At 44.1% G+C, this 23261-nt stretch overlaps 1 protein-coding gene across 1 annotated transcript in view; it reads left to right on the top strand.

Moving 5' to 3' along the window:
- Positions 1 to 23261, top strand: part of LOC147733975 (adenosine deaminase 2-like) — a 316988-nt gene that overhangs the window by 222931 nt on the left and 70796 nt on the right. Inside the window, exon 6 of the mRNA XM_086953604.1 lies at positions 9070 to 9178. Coding sequence (XP_086809730.1) covers positions 9070 to 9178 — 109 coding nt within the window. The remainder of the gene's footprint in view (positions 1 to 9069; positions 9179 to 23261) is intronic.

Genomic DNA, 23261 nt, shown 5'->3' with positions numbered 1-23261 from the left:
ACCTAAATAAGTGACCTCAGATTGGCAATATTGCAGTTTATTGTTAGAGACTTTATGTCCTTTGACAGCAAGGTGCTGTAAAAGGGAGAGAGTGGCCTCTTTCCAATGCTCAACTGTGTCTGCAGCTAGCAAAATATCATCAACATATTGCACTAGTGTAACTCCTGGTGGCAAAAGAAGTTCATCCAACTGTCGCTTAAGTACCTGACTGTAAATGCTAGGGTTTTCTGTATGGCTTTGTGGAGCCCTACAAAATCTAAATGAGCGACCTCGTAATGAAAACCCCAAAAGATATCTACTGTTTTCATGTATAGGAATAGAGAAAAAGGTATTTTTAAGGTCGATAACACAGAATACCGTTGCTGTAGGTGGGATTAATGTCAACAAAGTCGTAATATCAAAGACAACTGGATATTGAGGGATCACGATTTTGTTAACCTCCCTCAAATCAATCACAAATCTGTAAATCTTATCCCTTGTTCCATCGCCCTTTTTTAGAATGGGGCTATTGCATACATTAGACGAAGCTTCCTCAACAACTCCAGTATGTATTATGTCGTCAATGATAGATATCAATGCATCCTCACCTTCTTTTGATATTTTATATTGTGGGACCCTTGGTAAGGAAGAATCCTCTCTGACTTGTTTATGTACTGGGGAAATGTTCATTCATGAAGGGACAGCATCAAGATCCAAACATAAAGAAAAATTATATTGTTTAGGTAATGTCTTTTCCCCAAAAATAAAATGTACTCCAGATGGGGAACAATGGGCCCGATTCACAGAACTAACTTAAGATAAAAACCTAAACTTACTACTTTTGGTATTCACAGAAGTTAGGATTTTGTCTTAAGTTTTGCTTAAGGCCTTCAGCGCGGCGCGAATTTTCGCGCTGTGCTGAAGGTTCTAATGAGCCTATTGGCTCATGACAGAACGGTTCCGTCATGAGCACGGCTCAACCGACGCTCATCACCGAACCGTTCCGTCATGAGCATGGAAGGGGTTAAGACAGACTTAAGACAAACTTAAGACAGACTTAAGTTAGGATTTTGTCTTAAGTCTGTCTTAAAACAAACTTAAGACAAAATCCTAACTTCTGTGAATACTAAAAGTAGTAAGTTTAGGATTTTGTCTTAAGTTAGTTCTGTGAATCTGGCCCATTGTATAGCAGCATGGAAATATTAAAAACGATCAAGTTCCATCAGATTATCTGGAGCATGAGGGGGAAGTAAAAAAGGGGCTGTAGTGATGAAATTCTCAACCTGCAAAGGTAGTTTTTGGGTCACAGGGCTAGGAGTTGGTGTTCCATCAAACCCTATTGATTAGGCATGGGCGGTAAATTCCGTTCCGCTCGTGAAATTTGTGGAATTTGAGTGATTTCACGTTCTACGGAGAACGCGAAAATGCCCAAAATTCTACATTCCGCAACTTTTTTTGCTTGTTCGCGTTCTCAAATGCGTGTTCGTGAGATATTTCCCCCCGAGCACGCAAACAGCGATTGCGAAGAGTAAAAAAGCATTGTGAACAAGCAATTCTGCGTGTTCCCGGAATTTTTGCGTGTTCGCAGAGATTTTTTACCGTTTCGCGGAGATTTGCATAACGCGATTACGCAAATTCCGCCCACCCCTACTATTGATGTGATCATTTGGCCAGACAAGGGTGTCCCAGGGACCAGTTTCTGAGATATCGCACTATGTGTTGCCCCTGTATCCACTAAAAATTTCTGATCCTGCCCAAGTATGGTAGCTGTTATATAGCGCTCTCACTGATCTACAGGTATCTCAACTGGTCTTCCTTGTCCTACGCTGTCCTAGGCAAAATGTGTTCCCACAGTTTCCTGATTACCAATCCTCTATAGAATATTGATTATTTCGTTGATCAAAATAGTTTCCTGACCTATTCCTCTCTGGAGCTTGAACTTGCTGGGGCTGTTGTCGGGGAACTGTAGTCCATCTTTTACTATTCACTTGTTCCCTTTCCCTCCCACCAGCAGCTAAAACAGGACATTCAGAACACCAATGTCCTTTCTCTTTGCAATAAGCACATTGATCCAGCCCTAATGAAGTTTGTCTACGCGGTGGCCCTACTGGAGGCACTTACCTATAATGCTGACCATAATTTTGGCCACTGCCTCGACCTTGGGGTCCATAGGCCTGAACCATCATCACCTTAGTTTTCAATTCTTTTAGTTTTCCTTCTTTTCGTTCTTGCTCAGTGGTACCCTGATTCTGGTAATATTGAGCCATATCTAATATAGCTTTCGGAGTCACTGAAGCCCATGTGCTCTCAGAATTCTTTAAGCAAACCGATATCTGAGGAAGCTAATTTTCCACAAATCTATCTACAAATAAATGTGCACCCATAGGTGTAGATGTATCTTTACCACTAAAATCTTGGAACACTTCCTCAAAGCAAGTAAAGAAATCAGGTCGAGCTCTCCCTGTTTTTGTTTACAAGCAGTAAGGAGTGCCCAATCTATTTTCCTAGCTGGAACCATTGTTGTTATGTAAGTAAGTAAGTTACCAAGAAGATCCAGTATGAGCTGACTAGGTTCCTGACCAGGTTTCCTATCTCTATCAGCTGTTATTATGGCAGCCCAATCTCCTTCCAAATCAACAGCATGATCCTGTTTCCGGGTAAGTCACCACATATCTGGTGGCAGGATCATACCAAAAAACATATCATATCTGCTAGAGTCATGATACAAGAATCAATGGCTGCCTGTACATCATCATAAAATACTCTAGGATGTTTCCGTATGTCTGGTAAGGAGACTTTTAAAGTGAGTGCATCCGTCCTTATCCAGGGCGTATATATCCAATTATGCAAAAAAATGGCCTCTAGCATTGGGACTATTAGGGTCATCATTATCTGCATTCCCTCTTTCAGGAATGAACTGCGGCGCAGCTTCCCTCATAGGTCTTATTCAGGTAGAGGAAGAGAGTTCATTACGATTTCCAATTATCGTTGCTATGGCAGCATTAACTCTACTCACAGGGAAGGCCCCTATCTGACATTGTCGATTAACAGCTCTAACATCATCTGGGCCGTTCTGACTTGTAGTCATCTCCCATTGAACCATAACTTGATGAGAAAGCTTATTTATGAGGCAAAGGAGCTCGCCTTCAGAAAAATCCTGTATCAATCATATCTCCTACCTCTATTTCTAGATCACTCAACCTATTTAATACCATCAATCTTATTGCACCCTGACGAAACTGAGGTACAGTAGAATGAAGAACTCGAGGGGTCAGAACAGATACAGGAGGTACGGGATCATCAGTCATTTCAGGTGTAGTAGCCTGAGGTGGAGGGGCAGAGGCCTGGGATGGGGGTGCAGTAGCCTGGGTTGGAGGGGGTAAGGAATGTACTGGTACTGATTCGAAAATAGGGAGCTGGACAACTGCGGGCAAAGGAGAGGGAGCTGGAGGTACAAGGGGGTGACATTTAGGGATCCAAGGGGAAGAAGTGTTAAGGGTAAATATGGGGGCGGGGTCATTCTCTCAACAACCCATCAATATCCGAGTCCACATCTTCTTGGTTGACCTGAACTGCTACAGTTGGTCTAACTATATATTCTTTAGATGTTAGTAACCTATGCTCTCTTTTCTTCAATTCCTAATACTTCTGATACTCTGTTTTCCTTTCCTGCTTCCTTTGTACCTTCTCTGCCTTGAGCTGCCGCTCCTTCACTTCTTTCCACCACATATGCTAACTGTCAAACATAGCTGGCCTAACTTTCTTTAAAAAAGATCGTTTCTCTAAGTACTTGGGTTTGTGAGGGTCCATGGTTCCCTCTAATGGCCATTGTAAATGGGGATCCCCTTTTGTATATTTGTTCTTTAATGTACTATACATGATGGGACAAATACCATATTTGATGTACATCTCAAAATCGGCTTACCTTCTGGTGGCGCCGGCTGAATTGCTTCCAAAATGCTCTGCTTATTTATTTTTATTTTTTTTGCTCGAGCACAATCCTGACAGCTCAGATGGCGCTCTGACATCGCATTGATCGCCAGCGTTACTACCGTAGCCCGCAATACCCAGGGTTGACGGACAGGCTTCCCTCCAGATTTATCTCCAGTTTTACCAGACCCCCATGCCCTTCCCCACTCCTTGTCTTGATAAAGACCCGCCGCGACCACCAATTGGGGCGCAATAGGGTCGAAACGCCGACGCTCATAATTGGTCAAGATACCTCCAGGAACTTGTACAGTAACCATCTGTTTCCTTGGAGTATTAACTCTGAATACTGGCCTTTCAACAAAGAAAACACCCCTTCCCCTCCCCGTCTCAATTGTATAAATTTGTATATATATGTCACTATATGCAATGCACAAGTCACTTTGTTCACCACAGTCACTTATCACATGTTTTAGCATTTATTGAAACCTAAAACGGAATGAAGTATTTCCTGTGTATTGTGATTCTGTTTTTATTATATAAAAATGTTTTGAACTTCAGTTGTTCACAGAGAGGTTTACTTTTTGTGTTTTGAACTGTTATAGCCTTCTTTTAAAGCAATTCTTGCTACCACCCAACAGAACCACTTTTGTTGTTAATCCTGCTTATCGCAGCAGCAACAACAAAACTTCCAAAAGGTGCTAAACACAGGCATGTTATATAAGCTATAAAAACTTATAAACAGAAAGAAATAAAAAATATTCTCACATTTACCTGAAAGAAAATGTTTTCTAAAACAAAGTCCAAAGTCTAAGTTTCAAAATTTCAGGCAGATACCAGACAAATACCAAACCAAGCAAATACTAAGAAAATCCTAACCAAACGAACAAATGAACCAGTTCAATACAGATTTACCTCATGTGTAGTCTTCAACTCCCACCGGTCGATCCTCCCTGATCCAGAAATGACCGTCCGAAGGTCTCAGTCAAGGCCAGCAGCCGCCGGGAAGATCAGAGTCAGAGACCTGAAAAATCACCTTGGATCACGAGCAACTCTAATCTCTTCAGGTGGTGCGTCCCTCAGCAAAGTTCGTCTTACCGACCCAATCTCCTCCCCTGGTCTAAATGCAAGCCTTTGATGGGGCCACGTGATCGTGCGCCAATTTGTGGAGCAGATTAATTTTAATCTGCTTGGTGCAGGGTCACCACTCTTGCCACGGGTTCTTATCAAGTAAGGAGGAATCGACACTGGAGCGAAGTCAAACCATAGGTTATTTATTAAGCATTAATGAATGGGGTTTCCATCCGACAAGTGCCATAGAGATACTCGAGGAGAGAGCACGCTGATGGTTATATGGATTTTAATAGGGAAGATCACAGATAAGGAACGCCCAAAGGTCAATAGAGCTCTGGGAAAAACACACAAATGAGACAATCGGTAAGAATCAACAACTTTGGTGCTTTGTGTAACTGTAGCGTCCTGAAGCTGCATGATAAGATAGGTTTATCTGAGCAAACTTTATGAGACCTTTGTTTAAAAAACCCTTGAAACCCACAGTGCAGACATTAGCTGTTCTTTTGTGCTGACTTTGCATGTTAGTGCAGCCTTCAATGTCTCAATTTTATTTTTGTTACCTAATGTTTGTGTAGGTGTGGTGTCAAGGATAGAGCCAGGCTGAAAACAGGACAACAGTGAGCATGGATGAGGCACAGCTGAATTAAAAAACAAAAGAATTAGATTTTACATTTTCACAGTACCACTGTGGCCCAAGCGATGTCTCCTAAATATACTAGGCATGACAATAGCCAAACTCAACATTACCAAAAACTGGGGAAACCAGAATATTCCGGCATAATGGGAAAGGTGCAATGATATGGATGGGGCCATGGTGGCAGAGAAGGCAGAGTATGTACATAGAGGGTGCCCGAAGAAGTGAGAGCGGGTGTGGCGAAAATGGAACAACTTCACAGGAAATATCTGTGCATTACCACCTGACGAACCCACACTACACAGTTGTTAAAAGAAAGAGGTGCCAAATATTAAACAATTAACCAAAAGTAATTATGTAACAAATATGTACGGATACCAGATGAAGCAGTTGTGATGCGAATCACACACTTTGTGGCAGGCTGTCATCTTAGGACCCTTTCAATCGGCCCAACTCTCTGCTCCATGTGGCGTACCCCAAGGCTCATCCCTGAGTCCGACACTTTTTAATATCGACGTGTCGGACCTTGCTAAAACCATCAAAGCACACGGGATGAGCCTAACCTCCTACGCCGATGATACCCAACTAGTGTTGGCAATCAAAGGGGACGGAGATCAAGTGGCCGAAAAATTCAAGAAAGGGCTCCTAGATATAGGAGAATGGATGGCTACCAACTGCCTAAAGTTAAATTCTGAGAAAACCGAGGTACTCATTTTTGGATCACTTTTGCCAGCCTGGCCATCAAGCTGGTGGCCAGAGACCTTCGGTACCCCCCCTACCCCAACTACCAAAGTCAGGAACCTTGGAATTATCTTTGATGATGGCTTAAACTTCATGGACCATGCCAACAAAACGGTGTCCACAGCACACCTGAAACTAAAGATGATCAGGAAAATACGCCCTTTTCTTCCTGACTCAGCCATCAAGACACTGGTCACCTCCCTTGTCCTCTCATCCCTGGATTATTGTAATGGTCTCTTCCTCAACGCTCAATCCAGAGTAATTACCAAACTGCAGACTATTCAAAACGCGGCAGCACGTCTACTCTCCGGCAAAACAAAATTTGAATCCATCTCCAATAACGTAAAGGATTTTCACTGGCTCACGGTGCGGAAAAGAATCCACTTCAAATCCCTCTGCATTGTATTCAAGGCACTTAACGATCAAGGACCTCATTTTTTAAAAGATCAATTACAACAACACAAACCAACTAGAGCCTTACGTTCAGCTACCCTCAATCAACTGGTCATACCCCGCACTAAAACCGTCAGCTGGGGCGACCGGCGTTTTCTGGTGGCGGCCCCCAAGCTTTGGAACACTCTGCCTCTGAACATCAGGCAAAGCTCCACTCTTCTTCAATTCCGTAAACTTTTGAAAACCTGGCTGTTCACTCAATGATCACTTTAGCGCCTACAGTCCGTCTCAAATAACTGGTTTATCAGCGCCAAGACGCCCACGGGTATATGCAGCGCTTTATAAATATTAAAACTAAATAAATAAATAAATACTTTATCTCTGTATGCGATCCCATTACAAGTCCTGTACCTAATAAAAAAAGTTTTAAAAAACATACTGAAAGGCGATAGCCGCATCACTGGAAAAAGCAACAGGGGTTTCGTTGGCACTGACACCAAAGCTGGTAACCTTGGTGGTGTGGGACCCGACTAACCACACGAGATGCCAAAAATTACTGATGAATATGGGATACAGAGTGGATCAAAGTGACATTGCGCAGGAACACCCCCCAACAAATGGTAGATGGGAAACATGAAGGGACTTTTGTAGGGAGAAGGAAAAATAAATTGATAAAGCTTGAAGGTGTATGAAAACAATTTAGAAAATATAGAGAGGGTGGGAGGGAACCAAGAGTTGAGTGTAGTGGAACAGATAGTAGGAGGTTAACAGCTCCGGCCATCCTTAACTTCAGGAAGGGAGGCATTGGAACAATGAAGATGGACATTTGTGGACTAATTATGAATCCGAAGAAGAGGGAGGTCTAGGAGGGAAGTATCTAATACTGTAGAATGAGTGCAAAATGGCTGTCATTCATTTGCCGTGAGAGAATCTAAAACAAATAAAAATGTATTTAAAAAAAAGCCTTTTAAAGGGAAAGTGCTGCGGAACCATAACTACACAGTGGTGAAAGTCACAATGGTATTAAGCATGAGCGAATTTTGCGGATCTCGCGTTCGCGAATTTTGCGGATTTGCGGATTCGCAATCCGCAAAATCCGCGAATTCCCGCGAATTAGCGGATTTTTTTTTTTTTTGTGTTCGCCCGTGTTTCTGCCAGTTCGCAAGGGTTTTGTACACTTTCGCAAATTGCGAACTTACCTGTCGGGTCGCAAGTTTCGCGAACTTGTTGTTTCTACGTGTCCAGCCTGTTTGGGACACTCTTCTTCATCACTGCCACTCTCTGTCACCACTGCCACTCGCTGACTACTCATGCCACCCTCTGGCCCACCCATGCCACCCTCTGTTTCATCACCACACCCTCTGGTTGTCCAGTGTACATTATTTTCGGCAAAGCACACCTTCCCTGCCTCAAGTGACCTGAATTAATTTGGGGCTGATTAATGTGTCACAGAATATTTTTTTAGCTGGCACCTGCTTCCTTAGTGCGCCCTGATTAGTGATCTTTTGCACTTGCTAAGTGCTTTCATTGTTGCAAAATTAGTTACAACACCTGCCCTGCCCCAACTGACAATAATGAATTAGGGGCTGAATAATGGATTTTAACTTCCAGCCTGGCTCCTGCTTGTCTCCCTTAGCTGTAATTCAGGACCTTTGTGGCATATGTGTAACTATTCTGAGGTTCAGAGCAGGGTCACATAATAGTTTCAACTGGCAACTGAACTCTGGAGGGGCCCCTCAGGAAGCACTACAGGAAATGGCTACTAATGATGAGCCTGAACTTTTGAACCTGGTAAGTAGTTACTTTCAGTTTTGCTAAGATCGTATTTCTGCAATTTTGCACTTATTCGCGGGTTGCGAACTCACGCGAACTCACGCGAACAGTGCGAGCAGTGCGAGCAAAATCCGCTGCTCGCGGATTTGCGGATTTTGCGGGAGATTCGCAAATCTCGCGGATTGCGGATTTCCCGAAAATCCGCAAAATCCGCGAGCGGAACGGATTTTCCGCCCATGCCTAAATGGTATACTATATCTCCAAAAATTCTATAAAATACTGACATGAATAGTAATGTTTCGTCTTTCATCTTTGCGGAAGAATGAAGATTTTAAAACTGTCAATCTTGGTTGCAGTATATTTGAATAAAAGTCAATATAAGATAATGAGATCTGGTTTAGTTGGTGTCCCCGTGTTAGCCTTTGCAGAGGCACATCTCTTCTGCTTCACTTCTCATTGTGGTTCGCAGTGTGGTGTGGTCCTGGAATTGATAGTCACGGATAATGAGCTGTATGGAGTGTACATAATGATGCTCCCCTTCTTCACAGGTTGGCGAGGAAGACAAGGGATACCCTCTGTGGTACTTTAAGGATGCCCTTCAAATGCCTGCCGCCCAAGGAGCAAACCTGCCTTACTTCTTCCATGCTGGTGAGACTAGTAAGTACTGGGGCACTGTCGAACCTTTCACTCGTAGTGTACATTATCCGGAAGCACCAGAGAAGCAGCAGTGGGTAAATGTTGTGCCACTAAGAGAGATGCATTGTGAGGTGAAGCAAGTGTGAAGGTGCTGAATTGTGGGGACTCACAATTCAAGTATGTTCAAATATATGAGCGAAGACATTCCCCAGGTTTGTGAATTTCCCATGTTTATGATTTTTTCATTTTGTAAATTGCAGCATATGTATTGCTCCATCTTGGTAGTTAGAAAACATTTACACCTATGTTTTGATCTCTAGTACGAAACAGGCCTATCCTGATGTTGTTATTTTGTTAGCTTATGTCAAATGAGCTGCTAGTCTTACTTAAGTTCTGCAATTGAATAGATACCACTAGTAGCATACTAGTCAAGTACATTCTTCCTGGAAGATGTTTGCAAAATGGATCTATTTGCTTTTTAGGAACACACTTTCAATAACAGAGAGTCCCTGGTCGCCTTAACAGAACCATGTCTGATCGAAGGACGTGGTACTGGTAGCCTCATGAGATAATATTTTAGCCATTACTGTAAGAGTTTTTTTATACTTGTTTTTATTAAGGACGTGCACAGTATGTTACATTGCATAACAGCGTATATTGGAACAATGTCACAACAAGGAGCACACAGTGCCGTGCAATCAGCAGTATATCACATGCAGCTGGTACATGACTCCTGTACCGGTGTCACTGACTCTGGCCCAATAATATCACAAAGGAGAAAATAGTTCTACAGCAATAGCGTAAGTAAATGGTGCATTATACCCATAAGTAAACCATTTAAAAGAAACAGAATAACAAACAATTGTGGCAACAGCGATCAGTGCGAATATATATGCCCTTGGCTGTCAGACAAGAGTATACAAGGGAGGGGGCGCTAGGTGGCCACTTGCAGATGCCTGCTAATTAGTGTGCTCCTGCCGCCCGGCGTCATTTATCCTTGATAGTTTTCCTTTTCCTGCCACATCGGCGACCCACGACCTAGCGGATCGCTAGTGCTACCTGCCCTGCGACTGTCTGGCGAAATTCACCCCTGGGGATCGCCTCCTGCCCCGGGAATCTGTTGCGGAAGCTGGCCCCACCTGCCCGACACGCTGATGGAGACTACGTGCTGGCCCCGGTGGCTACTCTAGCCCGGTGCTGCAGGAGACCCGAGTAGGCCGCGACTTTTGACCCCGGCTCCTGCGATACCCCTGTGACGCAACTCCGCCATTTTGGGAGGCCTGTACCACTAGGTGCCACATCTAAAGGCTTTTGCTCTGGGAGAGCACTGTTCCTCTGAGACTGAGACCGGACCCCTCTCCTAGGGACCCTGCCGAGCATAGACATAGACCCGATTTTTAGTGAGGACACTCAGTGATGGCACTGGCAGCCACAAATGATTAATGCACCCTCTTATATCCGGAGCTGGTGCGGGAGTGGTGCAGGCGCAACAGCTACAGCCTCACGCGTCCGACTCCCGGAGTGTAAGCTTGGGACTGCTCTAAATATTCTTTACATGAGGCAGGCCTGAATCCTGGGTACACGCAACAGGGAGGCCCCAGGTTGAATACACTGGCGCTGAAACACTACACCTATTCGCTCTTCTGAACAACTCTTTGCAGCCAACTGCCTCGCATTGAACTTGCCACCCTGAAGTGAGGCTGGCCTGCTACAAAGATACTCCATAGCTACAGCCACGTCTTGCTCTCCCCCCCTTATCTTCCTTTTTGCTCCTGTCCACGCTGAGCACCAGCTGCCCACCCCATTGGCCCAATGAACGGGGCACATCCCTGGCTGAGCACGATAAGCACCGCACCTGAGATACCTTTGGCGACATGGGTAAACCTGATACGCGACAGCCCAAACTTAATTTTGATGCTGCCAAAAAGACTAATCGCACTGGGCAGGATGGGCAGAAGCAGGGGGGGAACAGTGACTCCCGTGACGCCAGTCACCGATGTTCAGGACATCCTCCGGGAGATGCGACAGGGGTTTGCCACCATTGCGGACAAAGTAGACTTAGAAGCGCGCAGTCGGCGCAACAACATTCGCATCTTAGGCATACCGGAAACGACCAACACTGGGCGTATGGAGGATTATGTGGAGAAAATGCTTCTCTCTGCGATAGGCGCCGAGGCTTTTTCCACTCAATTCATCGTCGAACGCGCCCACAGATCGCTGGGACCTCGGCCGAAACCTGGTAACACCCCACGCCCCATAATAGCAAGGCTATTGAATTACTGAGACCGGGATGTGGCCCTGAGAGCGGCAGGCAGTAAGCAAGTATTGTCCTATGATGGTAACTCCTTCTCCATTTATCCCGATTTCACACCCATGGTCCAGGAGGAACGGAGGAAATTTGTGGATGTTAAGAACAAACTACGCAAGGCCCAGATTGACTATGCACTTTTATACCCCATGAGACTATGTGTCACACATCAGGGGAAACAGCGGTTCTTTACGAAGCCCCAACAGGTGGAAGAATTCCTGAAACACTTGAAGAAGTCGAGCAGGGGTGGCGCAGATGCTGAAGATCCCCAGCATTTCCAGATGGACGGAGCAGACACTGAACCGCAGTAAGAGTAACAATCTGTATTGGTTTGATGCATTTGCTGGGGATTGTTGAGAGGTAGCTCTGCTATGTTAAGCGTATTGTGTCTGTATGGTCAAGTTATGCTGTTATTGCCTCATACCCTTTCACCCGGCACCCCTGCCTACATGTTTGGCGGCCCAGGCTGCTGGACTGTATAGACAGGGGGTGGTTGTGTTGCCACCTAGAATCGCCCCAATAGGGCTGCACCCCACCTTGGTCCACTACATGTGGTTAGTGGGACCTATGACGTTGTTTTTGTTGGGGAGGGACTTGGGGAGGGGTGGGTGGGCATACGGGTCTGGCATGTTTGGGATGCTTCAGTGGGAGGGAGAGGGGGTGGGAGGACTGGGCAGATGAAGAGTTATATGGGAAGGTTTATTGTCTTATATTACGCACTCACAACGTACATGGTTGCTATGCGAATGTTGGCTGTCACCACAGGCACAACCTCTAGTGTACTTTACATAGGACTTGAGTATTATGGCACTATTTTGCTGTGTTTTATCTACCTTTTTACTTACACACGGGACGTCTTCTGACATAACACCACTAAACATTATTATATGGAATGTCAGGGGCCTGAGAGATCCACGGAAAATGAGACAGATCATAGCCTATTTAGACCATCACCAAATACATATAGCAATGTTACAGGAAACCCATCTTACACCTCTGAGACCCTCTACGTTTGCATCCCGTTGGGCACAGCACAGGGTTTTTTCATCTTACTCCCCTACGCCAGAGGGACGGCGATATTAATTAAGAACCATGTACCCTTCCATGTTGCCAGAACTGCCAGTGACGACCAGGGGAGGTCTTGCCTGGCTTGGGGACAGCTGGGGTTGGAGTCAGTAACTTTGGTCTGCTGCTATGGTCCCAATATAGATTCCCCGGAGTTCTTCACTTCCTTATGAGAAACGATAGAAGACATAGGCTAGACCTACATCATATGGGGTGGAGACTTTAACGTTACCTATGCTCCTGGCACGGATAGATCAAACACTGCACCACACCATCGCACCAGGGCGAGCCTAACACTGCATGACATTATTGAAGATAAAGGCTTATTAGACGCATGGCGACATGTTCACCCGCACCAGCGCGAGGGCACACATTTCACTGTGCATGTTGCTTCTTGGGCACGACTAGACTATTGGCTCTTATCTCGTGGACTGGGCCCAGCGATTAGCACCGTGCATCATTTGGCTAGGACATACTCCGACCATGCACCTGTCAAGCTCACACTCACCTCGGCGAATTTTGGACCTCCGCGCAGTGCTTGGAGGCTCAATACGCGCAGAACTGGGGTATGAGATTCAGGAATTATTTTAAAAGAACAAGGGATCGGTGTAGAGTGTAGAGACCATTTGGGAAGTATTTAAAGTCACGTTCAGAGGGACTTGCATATCTAAAGGGGCCGGTGTATTGAAAAGTATTACCACCTCACTTTGTAAACTAGAACAGGAGCTCTGTGCGCTTGAGACCCAGTTGGCACTTCACCCACATGAGAGCACTCAGAGCAACTTCAGAGCGACACTAACTGAATACATGGCAGAAGCACGTAGAGAGACGCACTTTCAGGGGAAGCACTGGATAGCGCAGCAGTATGGAGAAGGAGAACGGCCTGGCAAAGCGCTGGCGGACACAATTAGGCGACCACGTCACTCTAACTATATCATAGACTTGAAAAAATCAGACGGTACACTTTGCTGGGACACTGCCAGTATATTAGAAGAATTCTCCTGTCACTATGCCACCTTATACACAAGTACTGGGCAACGAGACCTAGATCTGGCCGGATGTGCCTCTCTGATCAAAATGGTAATACTCCCGCAATTACTTTATCTATTTTTAAACATTCTGTACTATCCGGGGTGGCAATTCTTCAAGCTCCTAAAAACTGAATTGATCAGGTTGGTATGGGGAGGTAAGCAGGCTCGACTCCAGTGGACGGTTCTTACCAGACCCTACGCCACGGGGGCTTTGGGATCCCAGATTTTGAAAGGAAGAGGAAGTAGTGACCTCTATGATTCCTTATATAGTGTTGTATACTCTATCGTTGCCCAGGTATTCATGGGTATTGTAGTCGCTTTTTTCTTTACTGTGTTCTGATTGGCTGCTGTCTTTTCAGTAAAGAAATGAGAAAGCATAATCGGAGCCTTCGTCCTGCCATAGAATTTGGGCAGCCATATTAGGTAGGAGCTCGAAATGGAAACCGTTTTGCATAAACCATGTGAAATAAAGTAAAAATTATAAAAAAGGACAGAAAGGGAAACATGTAAACAACCCGATACTATTGGTTGTTAAGTGTATCCATAAGCCACATAAGTTAAACAATCTATGTGTGGCAGGGCACCATATTGGAAAGGATGTGTTATACTAGCTATCCTTGATAATTAAATTACTGAAAACGATAAATACGAAAAGAGGGACATGAAATAAAGTATTTGCAAGATTAGTGTAATGTTATTTAAATGATCCGCGCATGTCAAATAGAACTGAAAACGTAAAATACGAAAAAAGGGACATAAAATAAAATATTTGCAGGTTTAGTTAAATGGTCCGCGCATGTAAAATAGAACCGATATGTGACATAGATAATAATAAGTCACAGAATACTCAGTGATTTATATTATGAATTATACGGAGTTAGGGGTGTGCGTTCGGACATAATTTGACCTAAATGTTGAAAATAAATTTTCAATAAAAATAGTAAATGACTTCATGAGAGTACCCAGAATATTTAAGGATACAACATACATGCAGATGCACAGAGCTCGAATTGAGTGCCAACAAAGAAAAGTTAAAAAAAAGTGAAAAGAGGGTGACATAAATGTTATAAATAGACAAAGAATATCATAGACTGTTACTCAGCATATATCAATAAGTTTCCTACAACAGTCATTCTCACTTTAGCTTTCACGTTGGATATTCGCAAACATGTATTATGTGGATGTAACATATATCATATAATTTTTCACACTCAAATTAAAAAAAAATCCAAAAATATATATTGTTCAGTTATAAACTTCGAATAGTTGCTTGTTATCCAAATACTTATGTGAGTTATGCTAGAATCTTGTTTTAAGACAACAAGCAAAATATGTATACAGTTTACTAACATAACCACCATTCCGCCACTTGGTACATCAATCAGATAGAAATACAGGCAATTCCTTTTCAAAGTAAAGACCTTGTTCTGACGCCCGTAATTTGAGAATCCATTGTGTCTCAGTCCTTCCTAGATCTAAGAGTCTATCTCCTCCTCTAGGGCTACACTGTACATGTGTAATGCCGTTAAACCTAATGCCACTCATATTGTCCGGAGTGTATATCCCATTGAAATGGACCGCAAAAGGATAGCTGGAATTGTTGTTACGGACTGCCCTTATGTGGTCTTGAATTGTTTACTTGAGCGGTCGTAGGGTGCTGCCTATATAGATGTGTCCACAGCAACAGACAATACAATAAACTACATAGCTTGTATTGCAGCTCATGAAGTGTCTTATTTTATGTTTGACTGTGGTATTGCACTGGAATGCAGTCATCTTGTTTGCTGCAAATTGGCAGACATTACACTGGGTACACCTATAGAAGCTAAAAGGTTTGGTTAGCAACCAGGTTGGATTTTTCTCAATAGGTGGTAGAAAACTTGGACAAAATAACTCCTTCAATATTGTACCTCTTCTGTGTGACACTGTTGGTTTATTGGCAATACACCTCTCCACTGATTTATCTAGTTTTAATGAATACCAATGTCTGTGGAGAATTGTATAAACTTGATGGATGTGTGTGTTATGGTATACAACCATTACAACGCAACTTTTACAACGACCTACCATTACAACGCAACTTTTACCACGCAAACTATTACAACGCATTGCGCTGGGGGGCGCTCTAGGATAGGGAATAGGTTAATTTACTATCCAATAACCTTCCCTACTATTCACGGGGACTGGAGTTGGAATAGTAAATTAAACTATTCACTATCCAGCGCCTAAAAGCATTATGCGTTGTAATGGTATGCATGGTAAAAACCGCGTTGTAAAGGTAGAGAGCCTTTACAAGATTACATATACGCAATAAGTTACAAAATTACACAACATATTTACAATTTGATGTGCAAGCTACCGAGTAATGTTCTATCCCGTCACAGATAGTTTGTGAAATATGTGACATCCAGGCAAACATGGACTGTGGGAGATGGCCGTTCACACAAGTCAGACAGCAGATGAGAAGTATGACTCCATAGACAATAAGATCTTAGAGACACTACATAGGAAAATACCCATCACAAATAGCCAACCCCATCAAAGGCCTCCAGCACCTTTGAACAAAGAACTGTTAAAAGTTTTATAAAAACATGCAAATGTTAGAAAGGAAATGGTGCAATTTTCTACTTAGAAGAGGATAAACAATTATTAAAGAAAAATGAATACAAAAAGGAGGTACGCAAGGCAAAAGCGAATTACTACACTTCAGTAATTCTAAAAGCTGAAAAATGTTCAAAAAAGACATTTAAAATCATGCACAAACTGACAAATCCACAGTGTTAGGCACATGTTTGAACCTTCTCAAGCACTTTTTACTGATCTAGCTGTATTCTTTGAGGACAAGATTGAAAAGATACTAGGGGACATTAATAATACTCTCCCAATGATAGATCACGGTTTTAAAGCAGGCCTATTGAAAACTAGAAATAGTATTCCAAGTTCAGATCAGGTCTCAGTATGGCTGATATTTCAATTATTCACCCCAACACGCTAGAGTCGTTTGACCGAATGACAGAAGAAACTTTAGAGCAATAGCAATGGATTGCTGCCAACGCAGAAATGGGAGTGCAGGAGACTGGTGAGCTCTTGAGAGACCGCAAGGCGGTGCGGCCCGCCCTGTTCTAGACCATGTGGCCTGGGCCTCGCGCCTTAGGAATACCCGGCCCTTTCCCTCATACTGGCATTTGCAGTGACCATCACCGCCTCCAGCCAGGGTCGAAGCCTTCACCTCAAACCGCTCAAACTGCATCTGACGAGCATTGTCACGCAAATTCTGCTCAAACCGCAGGGCCTGCCGCTCCAGGGGACTATGCCAGAGGCCCCAATAAAGTGATGTACTGTTGCAGCATACCACTCGTCAGGCGCTGAGTGCAGGTGGGAGCCTGCGACCACGGCGAACAGGAAGCAGTTGGACACCAGGGAGTGGTGTTGGAGGCAGGGGGAAAGCAATGGTTCAGCCTATGACTTTCTGGCCAAGATGTATTGAGGCTTGCGTTGCCCTGATAGTTGCTCCAAATGGTTGGACCCTAGAATTTTATGTGGTATTTAGCACACGATTGGTCCCTCACCTACTCCGGGTCTACAGAGAGGCCTACGACCAGGGCATACTACCCCTCTCACTTCGAAAGGCCGTGTTGGTGGTGTTACTTAAGCCAGGCAAAGACCCACTACAGATGGGTTAGTATTGCACTCTGTCCCTCCTGAAAACAGACTTTAATATACTGGGAACATTGCTGGCCATCAGATTGCTAGAAGTGAGATAATTGTTAGTTCACATCTACAAAAACGGCTTTATACTCGGCCGGAATACCAGTTTAAACCTACGCTGTCTCTTTATGTTGCTAGATTGGGCCACACAACAGAGGAGCCAACTGGGATAGCCTCTCTAGTAATTGAAAAGGCATTTGACACCTGGGATGGAAGTACCTTTATGCGGTCCTTGCAGGTTATGGTGTAAGCCCTTGGTTCTTGTTCTGGATTAAGCTGCTATTTACCACGCCACAGGCCCGCATCAAGACTGGTTGCGCGATTTTGGATCCCTTTATCATCAAACAGGGCACCAGACAGGGTTGCCCGCAATCTCAAATTATTTTCACCCTAGCGATGTAGCCCTTTGCCTGCATACTACATAGCCATGTAATCGATTGGGGCATCAGGGCACACAACCAAGGGCACATTATCTTGCTATATGCCAATGATGCGTTGGTCTATCTCTGGGGTCACCATGCAGTGCTACACGGCTTGACGGAACTGCTGGACGATTATGGATGTATACCCGGCTTAAAGGCAAACTGGAGAAAATCGCTCCGGTTCCCAAAGACACCCCTAACTACAGAGTAAAGGACGGACTTACCAATTGCCCCACTCACCTGGCCCAGCAACTCATTCAAGTACTTAGGAGTACAAATATACCACTCACAAGCAGATCTCATAGACGGCAATCTGGGTAGTGTGTTCACCTACACCCACCCTTCATTAACATTCTGGATTGAATTACCATTGTCCCCTACAGAACATATAGCCATATCCAAAATGTCACTGCTTCCCAGACTCCTGTACTTCTTTGCTGCTTTACGCTTTCAATTATCAAGTAAATTGTTCCCAGACCTGAAATCACTACTCACATCCTTAATCTGCGGCAAGTCCAGAGTTAGAGTCATCCTTACAAAACTCTGCGCCCCAATTACGGAGGGCGGTATGGGTGCTCCCAACTATGCAACCACACAACTACAATGGCCAAATGCGATGGCAAGCAGGCCGCAAAATCACCAATTTGGGTCCTGGATGGCTGCCTTACAATAGCCCATACTTTGGAGTGGTTTTTGGGCTCCAAGTCAATGATACCGAAGGAACCGGGAATCATCCTAATGGCCACAGCTCGCAGCTGCTGGTCCCACTATGTGCTACGAAGACATTTACCCCTGCATTATTCTCCAGACCAACCCCTCAGGGTACTTCCCAGTCCATATACTGGTGTCAATCAACCAGAAATGGCAGACTGGTCTGCAGCTGGCCTTAACCCCTTGGAGACTTATTCGTCGACTAAAATCTCTGGGAGAAGTGTGGCTCAATGATTAGAGCGGCAGACCCTGATGCTGAGGTCTAGCCCGGGACCAGGGTTCAATTCCCCACCTCTGCAGGTCTTGGGCTCAAAATTCCACAGACCTGATAATTCTCGCCTCGGTGCCTATTCCAATCATGGAGTCCCACTCTGCAACTCTGGGCAATAGCTTGCTTAATCTCCACAACGGCCCCCTCAATGCTAAGGATGCCTGGCTTCCACCTTGGGGGTGCCCAGGAGTGGACGCCTCACAGGGAAAGCCAAGATGGGTTCCACAGCGGTATTCGTACAGGCGCCTTGAGACCCTTGCGGGTGAGTAGTGTGCTATACAAGTATCAATTTACATTTACTTCGACACACTGATGGATGACTACGGCATATTCCCCGGTTCCTTCCTACTGTATGTGTCACTCACATTAGTTATTGAAGACATGGAGCAGGACGAACCTAAAACATCTCTTCTATTACAAACATTACTGACACATGGTACGGGTAGGAAAACACTGACAATCACACTAACCAATAAACAGTGGGTACAACGCATAGGGTCCACGAAGACAGTATGCACTAATGCAAGAACTAAGTATTCACAAATCAGTTATCTCTATCATACATACCTTCCCCCACAAAGGCTGGCGCGCATGCACGCAACCTCATCTGACATATTCCCTAGATGTATGTTATGTTATAACAATTTATAAAGCGCACAAATATCATATGATGTCTCGGTGCTAAACTTCTCCTGTGTCACGAACAATAGACTGCTAGTTAAAACCTACTAATTGAAAAACCAGGTTTTTAAATTTTTTTTGAACACCAGTAGGGTGGGAAGGGCTCTGATCTGAGTGGGAAGAGAATTCCATAACTTAGCTGTGGCAACCACAAAGCTTCTGTCACCCCAGTTAGTTCTATATGTTCTGGGGACTGTCAGCAGGTTTGCACCCGTAAAGCGCATGGGTCTGCTGGGAGAGTAAATCTTCAATGAGTTTTTCAGAAACTCTGGACCTATATTGTGGATAGTTTTATATCAGATGTCATAACCCTGATGCCACATTTATTCATATGGTATGGACATGCCCCAAACTAACAGTGTACTGGAACAAGGTGGCATCCACACTGTCTGAGGCCACGGACATGACAATTACAGCACAGGGCCCTCAATTTCTACTAGGCATAACTAAGCGCAACACACACCGTAAACACATCAACATATTCCTAGATCTAGAACTAGGCCTAGCTAAACGCAGACTGGCCATGTCCTGGAAGTTGAATTCAGCACCCCAAACACACGTGTGGCTCTCTGACCTTCGCAGGGCACTTGTAGCTGAGCACGTTGACCCAAGACAACGCTTCAAACTCCCCTACTGCCACCAATCCCTTAGACTGGCATAAATACTTAACATTTATAGAATCAAAACTGAACTCTACATCCTCCAACCTGGGGTCCACCCAGGACCAATCCGCCGCCTGGGCGATAGCAGTCCCCCATGCACCAATTTCACTCATGCTGGTGACTACCCTCTCTCAACTCCCCCCATGTTCCTCCTCACAGCCATTTATCACTTGCCCCATATTGAACTTATAACCCGTCTCCATTTAGAAGCCCCTAAAACCAGTCTGACACTTAACTGTTCCCCCTGCGCACAAAACCAGATACCCCTCAATAACCAAAAGGCTCTCACATTATTGGGCTTACAACGACGCGTCCAATGGTAGTGCTCGATAAGGCATTCCCCATGATGCATGACAGATGCTAAAATGTTAATTGTTATGTTAATGATGTGTTAGGGAACCACAGAATCCTGAAGCGGCATCAATATTAGACTACTGTTTATATTATATGTTATAGGATGCTTTTCAGCAAAAGCACTACCCTCTGCTAACCCTAAGCTGCTCGACCACACTACCACAAATAGAGCACTTGGGGTTATTCTTTTAGCAACACAAAAAGATGATGGGCGGCTGATGAGGTCTGATAACCCGATGAATCTGCTTTTAGCTAGAGTATCCACCAGAAAGAACGCTATCGAAGTTACATACTGTGTTCTGTCATATATTTATGTTTACAAATGAGTGAATTCACAAATAAAAAAAGTAGTTCTTTGAGTTTCAAGTGAGAATATTAACACAGACACCCCTCACCAACGTCAGCATGTTCTTTCCTAACCCACTAATATAGGCATATCAAGATGCTTCAGTAGCAGGATGAGCCTTCATAAGTTATTGAGTAAATATAAAATGCCCATCTTTATGATCTTTGTTTGCTTTGCAGTCGTTTATGACTTTGTCTCTGTGCTGGGGTTTCATCTTAATAATTCATACCAGCATGCCAAAAGCAGCTAGAAAAAAATCTAGATCTGTCTCTCTGTCTATCTCATTTTCCTAATCAATGCTCCTCTTTCTTTTTCTCTCTCCTTATTGTTACTCTCTCCCCACCTCATTATTTTCTTTCTCTCACAGTCCTTTCCTCGTCATCTCTTTGGCTCCCCATCTCTCCTTTTTTGTAATTTTTCTCTCAGCAGAAGTACTAATAGTGCCATATCTACATTACAGTATAGTTCAAGCTCATCTCGATCTGAATTTAATTTAATTTTGAATACCTATTTCTTTAAAACATGTTTTGAGATATGTATTTTCAGTTCTAAACACTGATAAGCAGGCAGAAGAGAACCCTTTTGTGCTGGAGTTAGAGGGGGTGATGTTTTCAATAAGGAAATACAAAATAACTCTCAATTTTCACGTAACACCAGTTTTGTACCCAGTTATTATTCATGAAGTAAATCCCACCTCGAGAAAGGAAACCCCAAAAAAGGGGCAGAAACTTTCAGCCTTAGACTGGGCTGGATAGCTCTCTCCTGGCATATTCAAGGCTTTTCTGGGGGCCCAGCCAGTCAAAAGAGAAGTGAGTGTAGATCATAGTGACAGGGAAGAGGAAGAGTACAACTAGGTGTAAAGAAGATTACAGGTAAGTAATCAGGGTATTCCTTCAGCTTCCTACCCCTCAAGCCTGTAGTGCCAGCCAGAGGTATTGGAAGGGGAGCAGGTGCACCACCCACCCCAGGTAATCACAGCGTCATGCATGGACATGTCTGAAACCAACAAACTGCCACCAAAGAAGACAGAGTGGGCATCTGCCAAGTAAGAGAAGGTGTCAGAGACAACATTCAGAAAAGCACCCAGACCAGGAGAATGCCATTAGGCTAAGCAGGGCTTTCGTTTTTAGCATGTTATGGGTTTTTTTTGTCTCAGTTTCCCCTTATAAGTAATGAGTAGCATAAGGAAGAGTAATTTAGAGGTAATGAGGAGAGACCACATTTTAAGGAACGACACAGGAAAATTCTCAAAATATGTTTTTCTTTCTGTCTCCATCTTTACTTCTTGCCCTTTTGTAACAGCTGCCTCTTTCTTTGCTTTTCTCATCTGCATTTTCTCCACAATTACTTCCACGTCTCTCTATCAATAACCCTCCAACAATAACCTCGTTTGATAGCCTTAAGTCACTTCTCTTACTTATATTACTTCAACTTTATTCTATATTAATTTCTCATTCCTGTCCGCTCACTTTTCCTGTTTCCTCCTTATTTAGTGGACATTCCCTTTTAACACCTCTTTCCCTCCTTTCTCTTTCTTTCCATGTTCCAAAGCTGTTCCTACGTTTTACTCATTCCTGTGTGCCATATTAGATATTGCTTCATTGGACTTGTATTCGCCCTTCTATTTCCGCCTCTGTCCAAATAGCATTTCTGTGGCTTTCGTTTTTCTTTCATTTCTTTGATACTATAGTTACCCTGAACATGGCAGTACCTGGAAATATCTGCCTTTCTTGCCCCTTCACACACCACTATAGAAAACTTTCAAGGAACGAAGAGTTCCGTTCAAGTTGCTCCTTGTGGGCAGGACAGCAGGAATAGCCGGCAGGACAGTGAGCCAGCCGCTTGGGCAAAGGGCAGACCAAGATTTTCTCTATGCACTGACATCTGTATGAGCATCTGACCCCCCACGTACCCTATGCTAGACCAACTGCAATCCAGTCAGTGGCACCCACAACTAGGATGGCCATAATGCAGAGCAGGCAGATGGATCTCAAAGGAAATACTTACCTGTTATTCGGCATCCGAGGGCATGGCAGGAGAAAGATTAAAACAGAAGTGAGGAGGCAAATTTCCTTTCCTCTGCATTTTAATGCTACCATAGGCTGGGTTTGGCTTATTTAGTGGGAAAGGTGGGAGAGTTTTCAGAATAACAGACCAACTGCACACCATTCAGATCCCATCATTTTATAAGGAAAAAATAAGTTACTTACCTGTACACCGTGGTTCTCCAGTATTGATATCAAATGCTTGAATCTTCCCCCTCTTCATGGTGGGAGTCCACGGTAACATTAGAAATAGCAGTATTAAAACATCATAATAGACCTCCATTGAACAGACAGAAAACTCACTCAAGTAACCTTTCAACCTTATTTTATAGCAACCAAAGTTCAGCCAATCACAGCAGAGACCTCAGAGTTCCCTTCCCCTACAAAGCCACCATAACTTAGATTTCGACACAAGTGTGTATGTGTAGTGGAGTGGTGTGGCTCACTGGTTAGAGGCGGCAGACCCGGAAGCTGAGGACGGCCCAGGACCAGGGTTCAAT

This window comes from Lissotriton vulgaris, chromosome 1_2 (assembly GCF_964263255.1).
Source record: "Lissotriton vulgaris chromosome 1_2, aLisVul1.2, whole genome shotgun sequence".
NCBI lineage: Eukaryota > Metazoa > Chordata > Amphibia > Caudata > Salamandridae > Lissotriton > Lissotriton vulgaris.
Note: the sequence above shows the minus strand (reverse complement) of the source record. Positions and strands in the feature narration are given on the sequence as shown.